Source organism: Phyllobates terribilis, unplaced genomic scaffold (assembly GCF_046119375.1).
Source record: "Phyllobates terribilis strain yellow unplaced genomic scaffold, ASM4611937v1 Scaffold_13__5_contigs__length_258822181, whole genome shotgun sequence".
Taxonomy (NCBI): domain Eukaryota; kingdom Metazoa; phylum Chordata; class Amphibia; order Anura; family Dendrobatidae; genus Phyllobates; species Phyllobates terribilis.
In genome coordinates, this window is record NW_027362773.1 from 201240488 (window position 1) to 201261536 (window position 21049).

General features: G+C 41.8%; 1 protein-coding gene across 1 annotated transcript in view; it reads right to left on the reverse strand.

Moving 5' to 3' along the window:
- Window positions 1-365: 365 nt before the first annotated feature.
- LOC141174294 (cadherin-8) overlaps window positions 366-21049 on the reverse strand; it is a 650627-nt gene continuing 629943 nt past the window's right edge. Inside the window, exons 11-12 of the mRNA XM_073659153.1 lie at window positions 12568-12819; window positions 366-2396 (exon numbers count right to left, since the gene is read on the reverse strand). Of these exons, the coding sequence (XP_073515254.1) occupies window positions 1903-2396; window positions 12568-12819 (746 nt within the window). The 3' untranslated portion in view covers window positions 366-1902. The remainder of the gene's footprint in view (window positions 2397-12567; window positions 12820-21049) is intronic.

Genomic DNA, 21049 nt, shown 5'->3' on the forward strand with positions numbered 1-21049 from the left:
TATATGTCTTAGCATCCAACTCCCTTGACAGTCACTTACGGGTTAAACACTGAGAAAGATTTATTACTTACTTCAGCGCTTCAACCTATAGATTGATGTGTGTGCCCTTGAGAAGGGCAAGTTGCCAGAAAATAGTATGAAATGTTAGGGTCAAGATATTAAGGGCTTTCAAAACTTTTTTTTTCTGCCCAATATTTTTCCACATTTATTGATAAATCATTTGAGATAGTCAAGTTGTCTGCTACCAAACCCTTTTTCTGTAAAAATCAGAATAAATGCATTTATGTACTCATTTACGTATTCGAAGGAAGAGAGACCAGAAAGATATTTATAAAAATATATTTCACCAAGTAGTAAACAATACAGGAATTTTCCAATACATGAAGTAAATAAAGAAATGATAATATAGCTTCAGAGCAAAGTAGAAAATTAAAATGATCTGCATGTGATACTTTCATTTAATATACAATTTCTACTTGTAATTGCAAATTTAATACGAGCGCGGCCGTTGGCGCTGCCAATTTTTTTCGTGTGCAATTGTCCCTGTGCATAACTAGCAAATATCATAAGAAAGGAAATGCTGACTTAAGCACTAAAATCATATTTACACTGATTTTTTTTTTTTGCTCTAGAACACTGGATAGCTACAAGCGTGAATCCGTCACTGTACAGTGTAATGTGTAAAACTCTAAAATTCTAAAGTTTAAATATTCACATGAACCTGTTTACTTCCAGATGTTTGTGCTTGTAATAAAAAAAAACACATCGTATATCATATCCCCAAAATTCTGAACAAAATATAAAAACTTGACAAAGCCTCTCGGGAAAAAAAGTTTTTTTTCTTTTTTTTTTTTTTCTCGCCTTTTTAAGTCTTCCGTTAAAATTCAACTACTGCAAATATACACTGCCCCCTTTTTATTAAATTACCTCTTGCGGCATTAAAAGCCATCATAAAATTTCAAAACGTATATGAATTTTTTAACATTTAGTTATGTGCGTACAAAAAAATAAAAGATTAGTTAATGGATATACATTATATATAGTTACGTATTTTTTTTTTAACATAGTTCTTCAATAAATAAAGATATGAAAAAAAAATATAAAGTCGATAAAATAGCACTTTGAGAAAGCAATTAATAAATAATATTTAGAACAAAGTAAATTTTTATATATATATTTATATTTTTTCTTCTTTTTTTTAATTCTAATTCAATTTGGCCAAATATCAATTTGTCGAGGAAAAGTTCAGCACAAACATGCCTCCTCCGTTCAAGGGGTTATGATCATCAAAACATTTTTTTTTAATTTATTCTTCTTTGAATTGGTGATAAGATGTGAATAATTTAAGGCCCAAAAAACATGTAGGTAATGATGTTCAGTTGGTGGCTCGTAGGCCACCAAGTAAGTACAATGTATAGTCATCACACAGTGGAAGCCAGTTGGGAATCAATGTTATCAAAATTCATCAGAAGACCAAATATTGCTTTAGTAAAAAGTGGTTAATTCCTCTTTTCAAAATGTTGCAGTAGACTTCATTGGTAGAAGACTTTTTTAACAGAGCGATCCTCTTGTCTAAAGTTCCAACCTTATCGTACTTGCTCTGTTTACTCAGACATCCCAGATGCCAAATCTTCAAACTTCATGGTGGCCCAAGTGAATACTGAACATCCAATGACTTCTAGATACTTCACAAACTTTACTCCACAAGACTTACCCCCTAACGTACACAATTTTTGGTTCAACATTACAATGTAGGTTGATTTTGTTTTTGTTCTTTTTTTTAATAGATGACTAGTGCTAATTGTCTCTAAAACAATTCGGCCACTTTTCGTCTTAACTAACGATGACCCTAAAATTTTACAGAATTGTGAAGTTCGGAATGCAAAAAATGTTGATTCATTGTCAAGTTTCTCTGTCGCTTTCTCCAACTGAGTAAAGTTCTCCAAGTCTTTTAAAACGAGGACCCCAATCGCTGAGGTAGTCAAAATTTTGATCTGAGTCTGATGTTGATGACTCCAACGAGCTTAAAGAACCAGCCACTGATCCTCTCCCCTCATAACCATAAATCTGGATTGAGTCGTAAGGTGGGGCAGTGGGGTCATTGTCAGCTTCGTGGAGCCTTACGTTAATAAATTCATCCACGTCAACACCGTTGGGAGTCGATGTATGACCTTGCCGGGGCATGAACTGAAAATCAGGCTTGATGTCCTTGCGTGGTAAATATCCATTTATTCCATCAGGGTTTTGTAATGTTGCAATATCAAAAGCCTCTGTATCTTCTTCTCCACCTCCTTCATCGTCATAGCGGATTATGTTTTCTCGAACATCTTCATCATCCTTGATAATCAGTGGTTCATTTTTGTGTCTTCGAAGTGTGACAAATAGCACAACAATGACTGTGAAAAAAAACATCAAAAGAAAAACAATTAATATGGTAATTCATACCTTCTTCACGTCATTTCAACAATTAATACTGTAATAGCATCAGTGTGATGAGTTAAAGGAGATGTAAATTGGTGTACAGTGATCACTTAGCCACCTAAGAGAGCCAAATAGGGTGTTGAAAAGAAAGAACTTCTTGGATTGTTGTAGTCAATTGGTTTATCAAACGATCCATTCCAATAACGCTAAAACTAGTTGTATAACACATTCTCTACATGTCATGTAGTTCATAGATGGTAAAGGAAATTGTTAGAACCTTGCTGTTAGGTTTTTTTTCCTTTGCTGGTCACATGACCTGGTTGGCCTATTTAATCCAGCTCCGCCCTTCTGGCTTTGCTGGACTTCATTGTATATCTACTTTCTAGCTAGCCTGTGCTCTGTATCTAACTCTGTTAGTTTGCTTGGTCTACGGACCTCTATGTTCTATCTATTTTGTTTGTTCGTCTGTCTGCTACTATTTCTGTTAGGAGGTGTCCCATATTCCTCCCAGTCCTTAGTACTTGTAGGGATTCCCTCCTCACATCTATAGGTCTCCGTACAGACTAGATTAGGACTTTAGCAGGTCTGATCGCAGGATCAGGTTCCCTGTTACATCGTAGGGATTCAGCTGAGTCTTATAGTAGGGACAGATCTCCTCTCTTTCCTTAGCTTTGGTAGCAGAACATAACAGTAAGTCCAGCCTGCAAATTCTCTAAGGAAAGATTTTTTATTTATTTATTTTTTTTTTTGTTCCATCATGGTGTCGGTTCAGGATTTGGCTAAACACCTGCAGGGACTCTCTCTGGAAGTGGCCGAGCTCCGTCAGCACGTGAGTAACTGTCCTGGAGCATATTTCTTGGAGCCTAAGGTATGTTTGCCGGATTTATTTTTTGGTGAACATCGAGAATTTTTTTCATTTAAAAATGCTTGCTTATTGTATTTTCGTTTGAGACCCAAGTCCTCTGGGGATGAATCCCAGCGCGTAGGGTTCATAATGTCACTTTTGCGCAAAGAGCCTCAGGAGTGGGCCTTTTCTTTGCAACCTAGTGATACATGCTTCAGATCAGTGGATAGTTTTTTTTCTGCTTTAGGACTATTATATGATGATCCTGACCGTGTGGCATCAGCTGAGACTGAGTTGAGACGTTTAAAACAAGGATCAGGTAATGTCGAAAAATATTGTACTCATTTTCGTCGTTGGTCCACTCAAACAGGGTGGAACGATTCTGCTCTGAAAAGTCTATTTCTTGCTGGGCTCAGTGAAAGGGTTAAAGACCTGCTAATTGCTTATCCTACACCTGAGGATTTGCAACAGGCTATGCAATTAGCTATACGGGTGGATAGAAGACTGCGTGCTAGGGTTAATGAGAGCAAATCCTCTGCTATGTCAGTTTCTGGTTATGATAATGTGTGTACTAACAGTGGTGAACCGATGGAGATTGGATCGGTGGCACCTCGCTCTCAAGAAAAAGACCGTCGTTTTTCAGAAGGCTTGTGTTTCTATTGTGGAAAATCTGGTCATTTGATTAAAGGCTGTGAGCTTCGTATGAAGAAAGAAAAAAAAATGGTCAGTCACGCCCGTATTGCCTGTTTAAATTCCAAGGGTATATTTTTAGCTGCTTCCACGATTGCTCAGGAAAAATTAATGGAATTTCGGGTGTTTGTTGATTGCGGGTCTACACTGAATGTAATTGATGGGGGATTCGTGGAAAAACTCAATTTAAAACCTGAACCTTTATCATCCCCCATTGCTGTGGTTTCTGTGGATGGCTCCCCTTTGAAGAATATTACTCTCAAGGTCAGTGAATTTCCTCTCACTATTAATGGTGTTCACCATGAGAAATTGGATTTGGTAGTGTTGAATAACTTGCCTTCTCCAGTAATATTGGGTTTGCCCTGGTTAAAATTTCACAATCCTGTACTGGATTGGTCTACCAGTGAAATTAAATCCTGGAGCCATAAATGTTATGACAAGTGTTGTAACGGGCGTATTGCAGCTTTGGATAGGGGAGAATTGCCTGTTCCTATTCAGGATTTTTGGAGAGTTTTTTCTGAGAAGGAATCGCAGGTTTTGCCTCCCCATAGAGACTATGATTGTTCTATTGAATTTGTCCCTGGAGCGACTCTTCCTAAAAGTCGTTTATTTAACCTTACCATTCCTGAGAGGAAGGCTTTGGAGGAATACATACAGACAAGTTTGGCCGCCGGTCACATTAGGCCCTCTAAGTCTCCTGTGGCGGTTGGATTTTTTTTTATAAAAAAAAAGGACGGCGGTTTACGTCCTTGTCTGGATTTTCGTGAGATTAACAAAATTACGGTACGCAATCCTTACCCACTGCCATTGATTCCTGATCTGTTTAACCAGTTATTGGGGGCCAAGTGGTTCTCTAAAATTGACCTTAAGGGGGCATACAATCTGTTGCGCATGAAGGAGGGTGATGAATGGAAGACTGCTTTTAACACTCCTGTGGGTCATTTTGAGAATCTGGTTATGCCTTTTGGTCTTACTAATGCTCCTGCATTTTTTCAGAATCTGATTAATGACATCCTTAGACCTTTGATCGGTAAAAATGTGGTTGTGTATTTGGATGACATTTTGATTTATTCGCCAGATCTGGAGTCTCATTGGCGGAGCGTGCGTGAGGTATTACAGTTATTAATGGACAATTCGCTTTTTGCTAAGCTGGAGAAATGTGAGTTCGCTGTACAGAGAATTAGTTTTTTGGGCTACATTATCTCCAGCAAAGGTTTTGAGATGGATCCGGTTAAGGTTCAGGCTGTGCAGGAATGGCCTAGGCCTATTGGTTTGAAATCGATACAGAGGTTTTTGGGTTTCGCCAATTACTACAGAAAATTCATAAAAAATTTTTCTAGTATTGTCAAACCTCTGACTGATCTCACCAGGAAAGGTGCTGATGCGGTTCAGTGGTCTTCTGAGGCCATTGAAGCTTTTGTGTATCTCAAGGAGAGGTTCACCTCTGCTCCCATCCTTATGCAGCCTGATGTTACTAGGCCGTTTTTGGTTGAGGTTGATGCTTCCTCTGTGGGGGTTGGCGCAGTATTGTCTCAGGATAACGGGGATGGATTACATCCCTGTGCCCTTTTTTCAAAAAAATTTTCGGAGACTGAACTGAATTACGATATTGGTAATCGGGAATTATTGGCTATTAAACTCGCATTTGAACACTGGCGCCACTTCTTGGAAGGTGCGGAATTTCCCGTTCAGGTTCTTACGGATCATAAAAATCTGATATATCTTGATGCTGCCAAGCGCCTGAATGCCCGTCAGGCTAGGTGGGCACTGTTTTTCTCGCGGTTTAATTTCTCCGTTACTTACATCCCTGGTACTAAGAATGTTAAGGCGGATGCCTTGTCTCGCAGTTTTTCTCCCATAGTCGGTGCTGAGAAAGAGGAAAACATTTTACAAGAAGGTGTTGTGATAGCTGCTTTAGACTCCGTTTTGGAAGATGAGATTCTTAAAGCTCAGGAGAATGCCCCATCTAACACTCCTCATGGGAGGTTGTTTGTGCCTGAGACCTTTAGGAGAGATTTGTTTGTTGAGTGTCACGAATCTCGGTTGGCAGGTCATCCCGGAATCTCTGAGACCAAGAGACTGGTGGGTCGCAGTTTTTGGTGGCCTGGATGGCAGAAGGAAGTCATTAAGTGGGTGCGCCAATGTACTATATGTGCTAGATCTAAGTCCTCACATACTCCTGCTGCGGGGTTGCTTTGTCCTTTGGAGGTCCCCAGTGCTCCTTGGACACATTTGGCTATGGACTTTATAACTGACCTTCCCCCCTCTGAGGGTTTTACTGTCATCTGGGTGATCGTGGACCGCTTTAGCAAGATGTGTCACTTGGTTCCCTTCATCAAACTGCCCTGCGCTAAAACTCTCGCTAAGGCCTTTGTCAAGGAAATTGTCAGACTTCATAGCGTTCCTACTGACATTGTTTCTGATAGGGGTCCTCAGTTCGTGGCTCGTTTTTGGCGTGTCTTTTGTGACAGGTTGGGAATTCATTTGTCGTTTTCGTCCGGATATCATCCTGAATCTAATGGCCAGACAGAAAGGAAAAACCAGGATGTTGAGCAGTTCTTGCGTTGTTTTGTGGCAGACAATCAAGAGGGGTGGTCTGAGTTTCTGCCACTTGCCGAATTTGCTCTGAACAATCATACATCATCTTCTGCTGGTTGTTCGCCTTTTTTTTGTTGTTCTGGGAGACATCCGTCGTTTGGGTCGTTCTCCAAGTTGGGATCTGCCGTGCCTGAGGAGGAGAATTTTTCCGGTGATTTGGAAAGAGTTTGGACGGATGTGCGTGGTAATCTTCAGGAGGCCAACAGAAAATCTAAAGACTACTTTGATAGGAAACGACAGGAGGTTTTGTTCGCTGTTGGTGACATGGTTTGGTTGTCCTCTAGGAATCTGCGGTTGAGGATTCCTTCTAAGAAATTGGGTCCCAAGTTTGTAGGGCCCTTTAAGGTGCTTCAGGTTGTCAACCAATCTGCTGTTAGGTTGGAGGTTCCTACCTCCTGGAGAATTAATCCGGTCTTTCATGTCTCTCTGTTAAAAAAAGCTGTTGTGTCGGATGGTGACGCCTCTGCCTCTGTTCCTCCGGTGGTGGAGGACGGGGAATATGAAATTTCTCGCATCCTTGACTCTAGACGGTATAGAGGTAGTTTGCAGTATCTTGTGGCCTGGAAAGGTTTCGGACCCGAGGATAACTCTTGGGTGAGGTCAGATGATGTTTCCGCGTCCAGACTTATCAGAGCGTTTCACAGGAGATTTCCTGATAAGCCTGGTCCTAGGGGATCCGGAGGATCCTCTTAGAAGGGGGGGTACTGTTAGAACCTTGCTGTTAGGTTTTTTTTCCTTTGCTGGTCACATGACCTTGTTGGCCTATTTAATCCAGCTCCGCCCTTCTGGCTTTGCTGGACTTCATTGTATATCTACTTTCTAGCTAGCCTGTGCTCTGTATCTAACTCTGTTAGTTTGCTTGGTCTACGGACCTCTATGTTCTATCTATTTTGTTTGTTCGTCTGTCTGCTACTATTTCTGTTAGGAGGTGTCCCATATTCCTCCCAGTCCTTAGTACTTGTAGGGATTCCCTCCTCACATCTATAGGTCTCCGTACAGACTAGATTAGGACTTTAGCAGGTCTGATCGCAGGATCAGGTTCCCTGTTACATCGTAGGGATTCAGCTGAGTCTTATAGTAGGGACAGATCTCCTCTCTTTCCTTAGCTTTGGTAGCAGAACATAACAGAAATTATGTAACTCTACAGAATGAAAAAGTACTTTTTTCAAGCCCCATACCCTTTGACTATCCGTTTTATTAAAGGAGATGTCCACTACTTTGACATTAATGCCCTATCCATAGGATAGGGCATCAATGTATGATCGGCCGGGGTCCCGCATGTGGCACCCCCGCTGATCAGCTGTTATTGGTGCCTGCGGCGGAGGCTGCAGGCCGGAAGTGCTTACTTTCGGTGCTTGGCCATCCATCTGTAGTTGCCGCAGCGGGGTACTGCACATCCACCTTCGATTCAATTGAATAGGAGGTGGATGTTCAGTAACAACCGCCGGACACTACAACTTGCCGGCCAAGCACCGCAGGTAAGTACCTCTGACCGGCGGCCATTGCTGGCACCGATAAAAGCTGATCAGCGGGGGTGCCGATTGCGGGTCCCCGAACGATCATACATTGATGCCCTATCCTACAGATAGGGCATAAATGTGAAAGGAGTGGATAACTTCTTTAATAGATTTGTAACCATTAGCATAAATCTAAAAGGTATCGTTTAGATTTTTAAGTTTCTCTTGTGCAAAATGATCCAATGGGAACTTGTCAGGTTGAAAAATGCTACTTACCTGCAGATATAAGGTTAATCTGCCGATTAATAGCATTCTTAAGCGGTGCGGCCACTACACTGGAAGCCTAGCTGCCTGGAGGAAATTAACTTTATTCCTCCCAGCAGCATCTGGATTTCAGTCAGAGGCGAGGCTTCAGTCACCGCTCAGTACATAGTGAGTGGCGGCTGTGACCATGCACTGGCACTGTATGACAACCGGCTCTGTACTGAGGCACTACTAAACTGGCTGTCAGTCAGTTCCTGGGCATGACCACATCCGCCACTTACAATGTACTGAATGATGACTGAAGTCGTGTCGGCCGCTCCTCTATGGCCAGGTGCACACCACCGTACTTTTCATCCAAGTGCGATCCAGCGAAAACTTTGGATCGCACTTACACCAATGTTATTCTAAGCGGCTGCGCGGATGTCTGATTTGAAAAAATCTCAGCATGCCCGAGTTTGATACGGTATTCGGATCACACTCAGCCATGCAAATCAATGAGTGAGTGGAAACTATCAGACTGCACTCGGATGACATCTGAGTACAGCCCGATTTTAGCTCACTGACACAATGGAGAAGATGGTGAAATTTTGTTCTCCATCTTCTCCTCACAATGTACTCTGAATCTCTCATCTTGATGCCCCTCCTAAGAAAAGGATAAAATATGGACAGAAACAATGATTTCAGTGCTGGGTCTCTCATTAAGTTTCTTGCTCTAGTTTTGATAAAATCAGTGTTTTATCTTCTGCAGCTCTGCTGGTCTTCTCAGTGATGAGCTCTGTGTAAAGCTGCCCACACCATTAATTTACAGCTTTCTTGTTCTTGCTGCACTGTGCATAGGCAGAAATCTTGAAATAAATTTTGGGGAGGGGAGATAGATGGAGCTAATGCGTATCAAGGTCTATTTAGCAGAAACCTGTCATTAAGAGAACTAGCAGAGCTGCAGCAGATAAACACTGATTTTATCAAATCTACAGCAAGATATCCAGCAAGTGACCCGGCATTGGATTCAGGGTCTCTGCTCTTAGTTTAGTGATAGATTGTGATAGATTGCCTTTAAACATCTTCAATGGATTGTTAGAAAAAAAATCAATCTTATTTTTTGGACTATAAGACTCACCAGACCATAAGACCAAATTTAGAGGAGGAGAATTGTCCAAATTTAGGTTACAAGGGGGTGGCGGTGGCGGTGGAGCAGGGTCACAGGAGGCAGGCACAAAGTCACCACTGCAGGAAGCCAGCGGCGGCAAGAGTGGGGGTGATGCTGTAGGCCCTCGGCTGAGAGGAGGGAGTGTCCCGGCGGTGTGAGGCAGGAGCAATTGATCTCTTTATGGTGGGCTTCAGAAAAATGGCATCGAAGGCGACTCATGTGGAAATTGAGTTTTCGGTTCATCGTTAAGCCGAGATCTAAATCTGCGCATGTGCCGACACTGACACCATTTTCCTGAAGCCCATCACTGGGAGATCAATGTGCGCCGCCGGGACTCCGCTAATGCTTCGCACCACCGGGACACCCCTTCTCTCGGCCCAGGGTCTACAGCATCGCCCCATTCTTGCCGCTGCCGGCTTCCTGCAGCAGCGACCTTGCCTCTTGTGACCCTGCTCCACCCCTCAGCTAAGCTACATTCAGACTATAAGACGCACCCCCATTTATATTGCGTCTTATAGTCAGAAAAATATGGTATGTCTGGTATTGCCGAACTACTAAATTGATACTGAACACAAACAAGGTACATAAATATTACTATTTCTATAAAATATTTTGATCTCAGACAATCATTTAAATGCTTTTTAACAGAATTTTAATTATCCCACTCTCATACAGTAAGATCCGACCTTTAAATCACCTTTCAATGAAACGTTTCGTATTTGTTTCCGAAAGACATCATTTTACCATAACATTAAATGTACTCTTTAGAAGAACATACTTTGATGAAATATTAGCAGGGAATATATCAAGTGAGTAAGTTCCTTTTTTTCTGTCTCCATTATTTTAATTCATTGGTTTCCATTAAACAGTATGCGGCTGCTTAAAAGTTTTCCGTTCTTACTTTTTCCCCGGCATGTGGTCCACCTACAATAAATTTTCTGCACAATTGCCAAATTCAAGGAAACATCATTCAAAGCTCCCAATGTCTATTCTCTATTGTGTGTCGATTTCACAGCTTTGACTCTTAACTAGATCATTTCAATTATTTTAAATGTTTTACGCAGAAATAAAAAAATATCATTTTTCTAATGTTTTGGTTGTTGCGTCGTATAAATGATATTATTTAAGAGTTATGACTTGTAGGTATTCATGGCCCGTGAATGATGCATTATTTTATGTGGCTCCCATTGTTATAATGCATTGAAAATAAACAAATACACAAAGGAAAAGCAATGTAAATATACACCAAAGAGGAGAAAAATTACAGGAGCCACAACACAGCTAACTGGTGAACCCACTCATATCCAGAATCCCTGCATAGCCTAATAGTTTATATTATTATTATTATTATTATTATTATTATTATTTAATCCAGAACACAATCTCCATAAAGGCTAATAGTATGATTGAAATTTTCGGCAGGCCTTCCACAATCGTTAACCTGAGTCCTTTTCTTCTACCTCACTTTTAGGTTACTTCTTCGAAACAAATCCTTTCTTTAAACAATTTTTAGGTTCTCAGATCACTAGGATATATTACTGCAAATCCAAGGTGCCGGCTGCTTAACTTTCCCATTGGATTTGAAACAGAAGAAAAGTTCTGGTGTCAACATATCTTAAAGGGGTTGTCCGGCCTTAGGGTACAAGTCTGCAGTCACTCTATGTGACTGTGAACGCCTGCAGCACGTGCAATGGGTGTAGGCGAGTGCGTGACTGAAAGAATGTGATTTGCATTCATGCGGTCACATGGCGACTAGACGTGCATGACCTCAAGTGTATTGAGAGAGGCTGGACACGTTTAGTCGGAATGTGACCAGAAGAAAACATATTGCATACTTGTGGTAACATGACCGACCACTCCCGGAGCCGACACCAGAGAATCCTGACAGTGCGCAGTGTGCACGATGTGAGGATTTACAAGTCTGTAGTCACATGACCCTAAAGCCAGATAAACCATTTAAGTGATATATATGAAGAGGCCTGACTGACGGACTCATTATGATAGCTAAGCCAGCTCCCTTCTTTTTGTATGGTTCAGCCGTGACAGAAGAAAGCGGTTGGCTTATCTGTTGAAATAAGCCAATCAGCTCACGTCACATCCAAAACTGATGATGCGCTCACACCATATGCTTTCTACTTTGTGAAACCCAAACTAGAGATGTCTCACTTAACATAATGCAATTAAAGGGGTTGTCCTGAACTTTAAAATTGGTGGATTATTCGTAGGGTAGGTCATCAATGCCTGATTGGTGAGGTTGTGACACCCAGCACCCCCATTGATCAGCTTTTCCCGGAGCCGGTTGCAGCCAGAACTAGTCAGTTGCAGAACTGCACAGCTCCATTAACTCAATAGTGGCTGCGGCTGGGTACTGTGCATTTGCATCTATTTATTTGAATAAGGGTGGATGTGCCAGTACCCAGTAGTGGCCACTATACCGTTGATGTTGCTGTGCTGTAAAGCTCTGCAACTGAGCAGTATCGGCTTTTGCTGATCAGCTGGGATGCCTTGTGCCCACCAATCAGGCATTGATCATCTATCCAGGAATAGGCCATCAATGTTAAAGTCCTGGACAACCTCTTTAAAGGGTTTTTTCTCATCTTCATGCTTCAGGGGCTCACCGTTCTCCTGCCTCCAGGAGACTAATTCTTTAACCTAGAACCAATGGACCAATATATTACATTTTTTAACTTTCTCATGCTTTCTCCCAATTTACTGGTTTCCTAAAACTTTACAAGAATATACGGCAGAACTTCAGTGCAAGTCAAACCTATAGATGAGAGTGGCACAGTATGCAGAGGAGTAGACAAATGCGTAACCCAAAGTATGTGATTTGCATTCATGCGGTCATATGCCGACTAGACGTGTGTGACCTCAAGTGTATTGAGTGAGGCTGGACAAGTCTAGTCGGAATGTTGCCAGAAGTAAACATATTGTATACTTGACTGACCGCTCCCTGCGCAGACACCGGAGAGTCCTGACAGTGGGCAGTGTGCACGCTGTGAGGATTCACAAGTCTGTGGTCATATAGAGTGATATTAAATACTCTGCTTTTTTCCTGCTACAAAGCTAACATATCAGATTCCCAGTAGCATAATCAAAGGATTAAAGCAGATATTGTGCTTATGGCGGCTTTCTGCATTACTTACCCAGAAGCAGCACAATGCAGGCCAGAATTGCTATCAGAGCTCCCATACTGAGTCCAATTGGCAGAACGTAGGCTTCAGCATTACATGATTGCACCACTCCATCATTGCTGCATCCACAGACCCGTATAGTGAGGGTGCTGGTACTGCTCATTGGAGGATTGCCACTGTCACTTATTATAATCGGTAACAGGTACACTTCTTGCTTCAGTCGGTTGAATCCATTATGCCTCGCCAGGATGCTAAGTGAATTATCTAAAAAAAAAAAAGATGAAAAAAGTCAATACAATCAATTCATAATAAATAGATGTTCTTAACAAATACCGGCACGCAGATATACATGAAATGAAAAACAAAAGAATAACTGGCTTGTCTGTGATTAGAAAAAAAAAGCTCGGTATTTTTTCCCCAAGACAGAACAGTGCAGTATTACCATTCAGTCGCATTAAAGAGAATTCTGAAATACAATATGCAACCTATAGACAAGTGACATTCTTGATATAAATACTTTTTTCAGACTGTCCCTACACATGCAATGCAAGAGTTATGTATAGCCGTGCCATTCTGCAAATGTTGTTAAGGTGAACTTATCCAGAAATGCGATTTACGTGCAGATATAGGGTTAATCTGCAGGTAAAATGCAGTTTGAGAAATAGCAGCAGGGAGAAAATTTGGTTTTATTCTTCCTGCAGCTGCTCACTTGCAATCAATGAGGAATCCCAGATTAAAGTCATTGACAGTCAGCTCTGAGCAGACTAGGACTGGCCCACAGGAGAACAGGGGAATCCTCCGGTGGGCCACCACTCAGTTATATGAGCAGTTCTTGGCTCAATATACTTGAATCACTAAGACAAAGGCAGCAACTTATTCATTTACCAATCTACCCAGTTCTTTGTTATATAAATTTGTGATTAAGGATAATGTCACATTTGCATGTAGCTGAAAAGTGGGGCCCGGGAATTGATGTTACTGGTGGGCCCTTGGCACCTCAATCCGACACTGGCTTTGAGAATCCACCTTACTGGGTGAGACTTTAAACACAAATTTAATACAATATCATGGCATCTAAGCAAAACTATTGACAGTATGCAGCCTACATCACAACTAGAGATGATCGAGTATGCCTCATTAACCCTTTCAGCGAGCACGCTCGGGTGCTCACCAAGTATTTTAGCATGCTTAGAGTTTCATTCATTGTCTCTGCGCCTGCAAGAGTCACAGCTGTTAGAAAGCTGTGACACATGTAGGGATAGCCTGTTCGCCAGGCTATCTTTGCTTGTGTCACAGCTGTCTAACAGCCGTGACACTTGCAGGCGCGGCGACAATGAATGAATCGCCGAGTACGCTAAAATACTCGGCGAGCACCCAAGTGTGCTCACCGAAAGGGTTAATGAGGCATACTCGCTCATCACTAATCACAACCACTGGATGGTCATATATAGATACCTACAGCATAAACATCTCCCAATAGAGTATCCTAATATTTTTTTTATTTTAGAAAGCTGGTCATCTTGAGATATGGCAAGAATACTATATCTGTGATTTTTAAGAAGTACAGTGGTGGCCAAAAGTATTGGCACCCCTGCAATTCTGTCAGATAATACTCAGTTTCTTCCTGAAAATGATTGCAATCACAAATTCTTTGGTATTATTATCTTCATTTAATTTGTCTTCAATGAAAAACACAAAAAGAATTGTCCTAAAGCCAAATTGGATACAATTCCACACCAAACCTAAAAAAGGGGGTGGACAAACGTATTGGCACTGTTTGAAAAATCATGTGATGTTTCTCTAATTCGTGTAATTAACAGCACCTGTAACTTACCTGTGGCACCTAACAGGTGTTGGCAATAACTAAATCACACTTGCAGCCAGTTAACATGGATTAAAGTTGACTCAACCTCTGTCCTGTGTTCTTGTGTGTACCATATTGAGCATGGAGAAAAGAAAGAAGACCAAAGAACTGTCTGAGGACTTGAGAAACCTAATTGTGAGGAAGCATGAGCAATCTCAAGGCTACAAGTCCATCTCCAAAGACCTGAATGTTCCTGTGTCTTCCGTGCGTAGTGTCATCAAGAAGTTTAAAGCCCATGGCACTGTGGCTAACCTCCCTAGATGTGGACCGAAAAGAAAAATTGACGAGAGATTTCAACGCAAGATTGTGCGGATGGTGGATAAAGAACCTCGACTAACATCCATACAAGTTCAAGCTGCCCTGCAGTCCGAGGGTACAACAGTGTCAACCCGTACTATCCGTCGGCGTCTGAATGAAAAGGGACTGTATGGTAGGATACCCAGGAAGACCCCACTTCTTACCCTGAGACATAAAAAAGCCAGACTGGAGTTTGCCAAAACTTACCTGAGAAAGCCTAAAACGGTTTGGAAGAATGTTCTCTGGTCATATGAGACAAAAGTAGAGCTTTTTGGGAAAAAGCATCAACATAGAGTGTACAGGAAAAAAAAGAGGCATTCAAAGAAAAGATCACGGTCCCTACAGTCAAACATGGCGGAGGTTCCCTGATGTTTTGGGGTTGCTTTGCTGCCTCTGGCACTGGACTGCTTGAACGTGTGCATGGCATTATGAAGTCTGAAGACTACCAACAAATTTTTCAGCATAATGTAGGGCCCAGTGTGAGAAAGCTGTGTCTTCCTCATGTCATGGGTCTTCCAGCAGGAAAATGACCCAAAACACACTTCCAAAAGCACTATAAAATGGTTTGAGAGAAAGCACTGGAGACTTCTAAGGTGGCCAGCAATGAGTCCAGACCTGAATCCCATAGAACACCTGTGGAGAGATCTCAAAATGGCAGTTTGGAGAAGGCACCCTTCAAATATTAGGGACCTGGAGCAGTTTGCAAAGAAGAATGGTCTACAATTCCAGCAGAGCATTGTAAGAAACTCATTGATGGTTATCGGAAGCGGTTGTTCGCAGTTATTTTGGCTAAAGGTTGTGAAACCAAGTATTAGGCTGAGGGTGCCAATACTTTTGTCTGGCCCATTTTTGGAGTTTTGTGTGAAATGATCAATGATTTGATTTTTGCTTCATTCTCTTTTGTGTTTTTTCCTTGCAAGCAAATTAAATGAAAATAATAATACCAAAGAATTTGTGATTGCAATCATTTTCAGGAAGAAACTGAGTATTATCTGACAAAATTGCAGGGGTGCCAATACTTTTGGCCACCACTGTAGACATGTACAGTTCTTCCATTTGGATGGATTCTTAATGGAATCTAGTATACCATAGAGATCACAAAGGTCTGGATAATGCAAAAACTTTTTCTTGGCCTCTTTCTACTCATTCTTACCCTCCTCTGTTTTCCTTTTGCTTAAAGGGAACTTGCCACCAGGTCTTCCCAATATTAACTAAGACAAGTAACGTTACCAACTCTTTTAACATAGTCTAATAACCTATATATGCCCGAAAAATTACTCCTATATTCCCCCCATACGGCCAGGTCCAGTATGATGGGAGTCACTGATCTTGCTCGGCGCCTCCACTCTCTTCATAATCACCATCCTCCTGCCCTGCTTGATGTGGATGATGCGGCCTATGTCATCCACATAGCGCCCCCAATCTCGCTTCTGTGCAAGCATTTTTTGCTCTACCCTGCTGAGAGCAAAATATTGTAATTAATGCACATGCACCGACTTTACTTCCAGGTCATCAGCGTCATTTTGTCCTCTCCTGGTGCATGCACATTACAGTGCTTTGCTCTGCTCTCAGCAGAAGTACTCCTGTGCAGGAGTACGTGTGAATGACGAAGGATGCATCATCCACAAGAAGCGGGGCAGGAGGACGGTGACTATAGGGAAAGGGGAGGAGCTAAGAAATATCACTTGATATGCATAGTAAAAATATTAGCAACTTGATTAGAGTCCAATGATATATGCAACAGGACCTTTTTAATAGGACCTGCACAGTAATGAGACAATAGGACTGAATGTGGTCTCTGTTTTACAGGACCTTTGCATGTGACTGTGACATCATCGCAATCCTGGTTTGGCTGTTGACTTGCAATCACCATAGGACTGAATGTGGTCTCTGTTTTACAGGACCTTAACATGTGACTGTGACATCATTGCAATCCTGGTTTGACGATTGGCCTGCAATCACAGTGATCATACAATGGACCTTTACAGGTCCTTAACATGTGACTGTGACATCATTGCAATTCTGGTTTGGCGATTGGCCTGAAATCACCATAGGACTGAATGTGGTCTCTGTTTTACAGGACCTTAACATGTGACTGTAACATCAACGCAATCCAGATTTGGTGATTGGCCTGCGATCACAGTAATCATACTATGGACCTTTACAGGACCATAACATGTGACTGTGACATCATCACAATCCTGGTTTGGTGATTGGCCTGTGATCACAGTAACCATACAATGGACCTTTATAGGACCTTAACATGTGACTGTGACATCATTGCAATCCTGATTTGGTGATTGGCCTGTGATCACCGTGTGACCAGGTGACGTAATTTGATGATGTCACAATAAAAGCCTTAAAAGACCTTGCACTCTGTTTTTCATGTCAGCCTAGCCTCAGTCTCCTGATGAAACCAGTCATGGCGAAACTTGTCGGGGAGGCTATGAGTGAATTTTAATCAACTCTAGTGGTCTTACAACTGACATTATAATTGTCCTTAGAAAAGCTATCCTAGCTGGTGGACTGCAGACAATGATCTAGGTAGGAGATATATTAGCTTTAGGAGAGTGATATCCCATAGAGGAGTCCCAAAGAAATGCTATACAACAAAACCACCTGAGTTATTTTAATCTTTATTTGTTATACCATATTAATTAATTACTATTTAAAGTCAAGTTTTAATCATATTATCCCTTAAGTTTGGTCCATTTTACCCTTTGGGTAATTTGTTAGTATGAAAAAGACCAGCAAGCCCATCAGACCAGACTGTGTCATATGAGGGGAATATAAAAGGTATTTTTGGGGCTATGCAGAGGAGGGTAGGAGCTTTCTAGATTACTTGAAAAGTGGTAAGTGATAAAAGTGGTGGCCTTAGTTTATCTGGGAAAATCTTGTGACAAGTTCTCTTTAAAGACCATCTAGACATTCTGAAATTTTTTTTTAAGCAATTTACTAAATATTCTTCATCAAGAGTTTTCTACCATTTTGCTGCTTTTATCTAGTTGCCTGATCTGCAAAAATGTTACAAATCCATCAGCACTAGTGCTTATTGTTCTAAAGTCTCTCTCTGCTTTCCCTCTCCCTCCTCTCTGTATTAGAGATAACAGCAGGGAAGGGAGGAAAACTGTGCATAGATCTCCACAGTCTGGAGACAGGGAAACCATCGACAGTTTATGGAAGGGCAGAAAAAAAGGCTGTAGAAAAGTAGGTAAAAACATGAAGTGCAGAAAAAAAAGCTGTGCTGACAAATGATCAGTAAAAAAAGGATACACACAGAACTCACATTCAGCCTGTATTACATTAAGAGACACTCCCATAAAATAAAAATCTGAAATTTGGATTTGGCTACAAACCATATTAGGGGGTTTGAAAATGACTAAAGGAATGAATATTGCAGATTGATTTTTATTAACTAAAAGTAACCACTATAACAAGCAAAAACAGTTTTTTTCCAAGTCAAACCTGTCCATAGCCTTGAAAAGGAATCTGTTACCAAGCTTTTTATACATCATCTGAGAGCAGCAAAATGTAGGGAAATAAACCCTGTTTCCAATGAGATATCACTTAGCTTACTGGCTATAGCAGTTGTGACACAATCAGAATTTTTAGATTTAGCATGAAGCAGAGCTCCGAAAGCTGCCCCACCCACATCATGCTTTATATGTACACAGTCTATTGACAGTGAGCTGCTTATCAGAGGAGGGGGTGTGGTCAGACCACTGCTCATGTGAGCTATAGTCCAGGCAGTGATAATTTTCTGGTGATAAAACATTTATTGTATAGAAACAACAGCACACAGGATAGTAAGTGACACATCCCAGAAATTTGTGTCTCAGCCCCTACATCATGCTGTCCTCTGATTACATAGCATAAAGCTGCTGATAGATTCCTTTTAATGCAAAAGGGAGGAGGTGAGGTATAAACTGAAATTAGAAGAGACCTAAAGTATTAGAAAAGGAGCAATAAAACTGATTTTCAGGTAATTTCTTGAGCAGCCTACTTTTAGCTTCTCTGCCATAAACTATGATCTTGGCGAAAAAGGCAGTATGACATAAATCATCTCCATGGGAGGAAAAAACAACTTAATTTTGAAATAGGGTCCAGCTTCTGTACTTTAGAGCAATCACTGAATGGCATGGACATCAAGATTTACGGTATATATAGCATTGTCCCATTACCTATTTACCAAAATAATGGCACCAGTGGGTACATGTGGTCCTCGGCACATCAGAAAAACAAAGTGAACAACCAATTGTATCAAAAATGGAACTGTACATTGCTCCATTGCTTACATGCAGGCAATTTAAGCCAGTTCAATCAAATCATCAAGAAGGGCTCCCAAGTGAGGAGCTCACCTACTAAGTAAACGTGCCCTAAAAGAGTATTTGACATTGAGTTTTCTCGGAGAGGACAGTGTTTTTAAGCCACTTTTGTCTGAGTTATGTCATCCCGTTCTTGTAATAACAGCCCGAGACAGCAAGAATTATCCTGCCGCCTGAAGCTTTTTAATGAGAATGTAAAAACATTTCGAATAAAATTTCAAAATTGAGATGGTTGATGGTAATATAATAAATGTTATGTAGCTGGCTTCTCAACAATACACAAGGAGAATTGAATATCATTAAATTGTTATAAGGAAGTTTGGTTCCAATATTAAGTACATTTTAAACCTTTCACTGTAACCTCTGCGCTTACGCAGCGAATGCTCCAATATTATTGGTCACTGTGTTTAATATCGGCTATCAAAGATTCGTTTTGCTGAGGATTTTTTTTTTTAATGGCAAAAAAAACAAAACCTACTCAGAAATCTTCATCTCAAAAGTTCGGCATCATATCGGCTGTTTTTGTTTCAGTGGTAGAGCGAGGGTGTACAATTTGCAGAGGCAGAACATGGGATGGCTATTGGGGTCTGAAGAGTGAGGGGGTTCAGCTCTAGTTGGCCCCATCCCCTAAAGTAATGACTAGGGATTAGTGTTGAGCCACCCCCGTAGTGTTCGAGTTCGGTTCGGTTCGTCGAACACCCGTGTGTTCGCCGAACTGTTCGTCGAACTGTTCGTCGAACACCTTCGAACACCGTTAAAACCAATGGCAGGCAAACAAAAACACATAGAAACACATAGAAAACACCTTCAAAGGTGTCCAAAAGCTGACAAACTGCTCAGAAGACATAACTAACACATGGAAAAGTGACAAGTACATATAGTCATGCGAAAATAAAAGAGGTGGAGGAGTAAAAGGAGGGGGAGACACAGATATAGGCATGTCATGCCCTTCTAAAATCCAAAAAGTGAGAAGCCGACACGGCCAGTCCGCTCCTGCCCGTGCCACCTCCGTGTCGCCGGGTTTGTGCCAGAGCCGCGGTGAACCCTGACGGCCAGCCCCCCTCTCCCAATACTGGTGCCTGTCCGCTGGTGGGTCGAGCGAGCCCCCCTGTGGTGGAGGCAGCTCTAAGCTTTTTAATTTAAATTGTCTCTCTAATTTGAATGAATACACTTTAAATCCATTTACAAGGATCTATTGGAGGGCAAGTCTCATGCCAGCAGCCGCGTAATTCCAGCTCCAGTAGCGTCCACTAAAGCTGCTGCAGTTAAAAAGCTTTTATAAGGATCGAGCTCGGCTGTCCACCGCAAGGCATCCTACTGCCAGTCCCAGCCCCTATGCCTTGGGGTGCCTCCTGATGCTCTTCACTAAGTATCCCATGGTCCCGAAGCATTTCCTTTGAAAAAATTAAGTGTCTAAACTACAGGTGGTGCAGCTTGCTTAACAGCCGGGATTATCCGCTCACTAGCAGACACTGCTACTAGGCACAAAGTATTTCCTGGGCTAGATGCAGTTAAAAATTTGTAATTAGATACTCTCGTTGGATGCTGAGAAAGCATTCCATAGAGTCTCCTGGCACGCCATATATGATTCTCTTAAAAAGCTTGGGGTAGGGGTCTAGGGGACCCTTTTATAGCCAAAATCACGGCCCTGTATCGCAATACGTCACCTAGGCTGAAGATAAATGGAACTGTAGCACCCTGAGGGCTCGGTTGCTACAGACGTATTGCACCTCACCCAGAGGTGTGATATCTCACTCTCAGGTAAGGATGGAGTGTGGATCAGGACCCGACACCTGCATGCATTACACCACATTGCCGTGGGGCAGGGCGACCAATATGCCCCTGAGATGGGCACGACAGTCCCTGTCCCTGGCTGGAGTGGGGGGAGGGAACACTGAGGAAGGGGAACCCTGTAGTGCAGGAGCAGGGAGGAAGCAGTTCCTGGGTGCATTGAGAAGGGAGTATAAAAGGTGGGCACCATCTTAGTTCAGTGCAGAGAAGTCTGAGC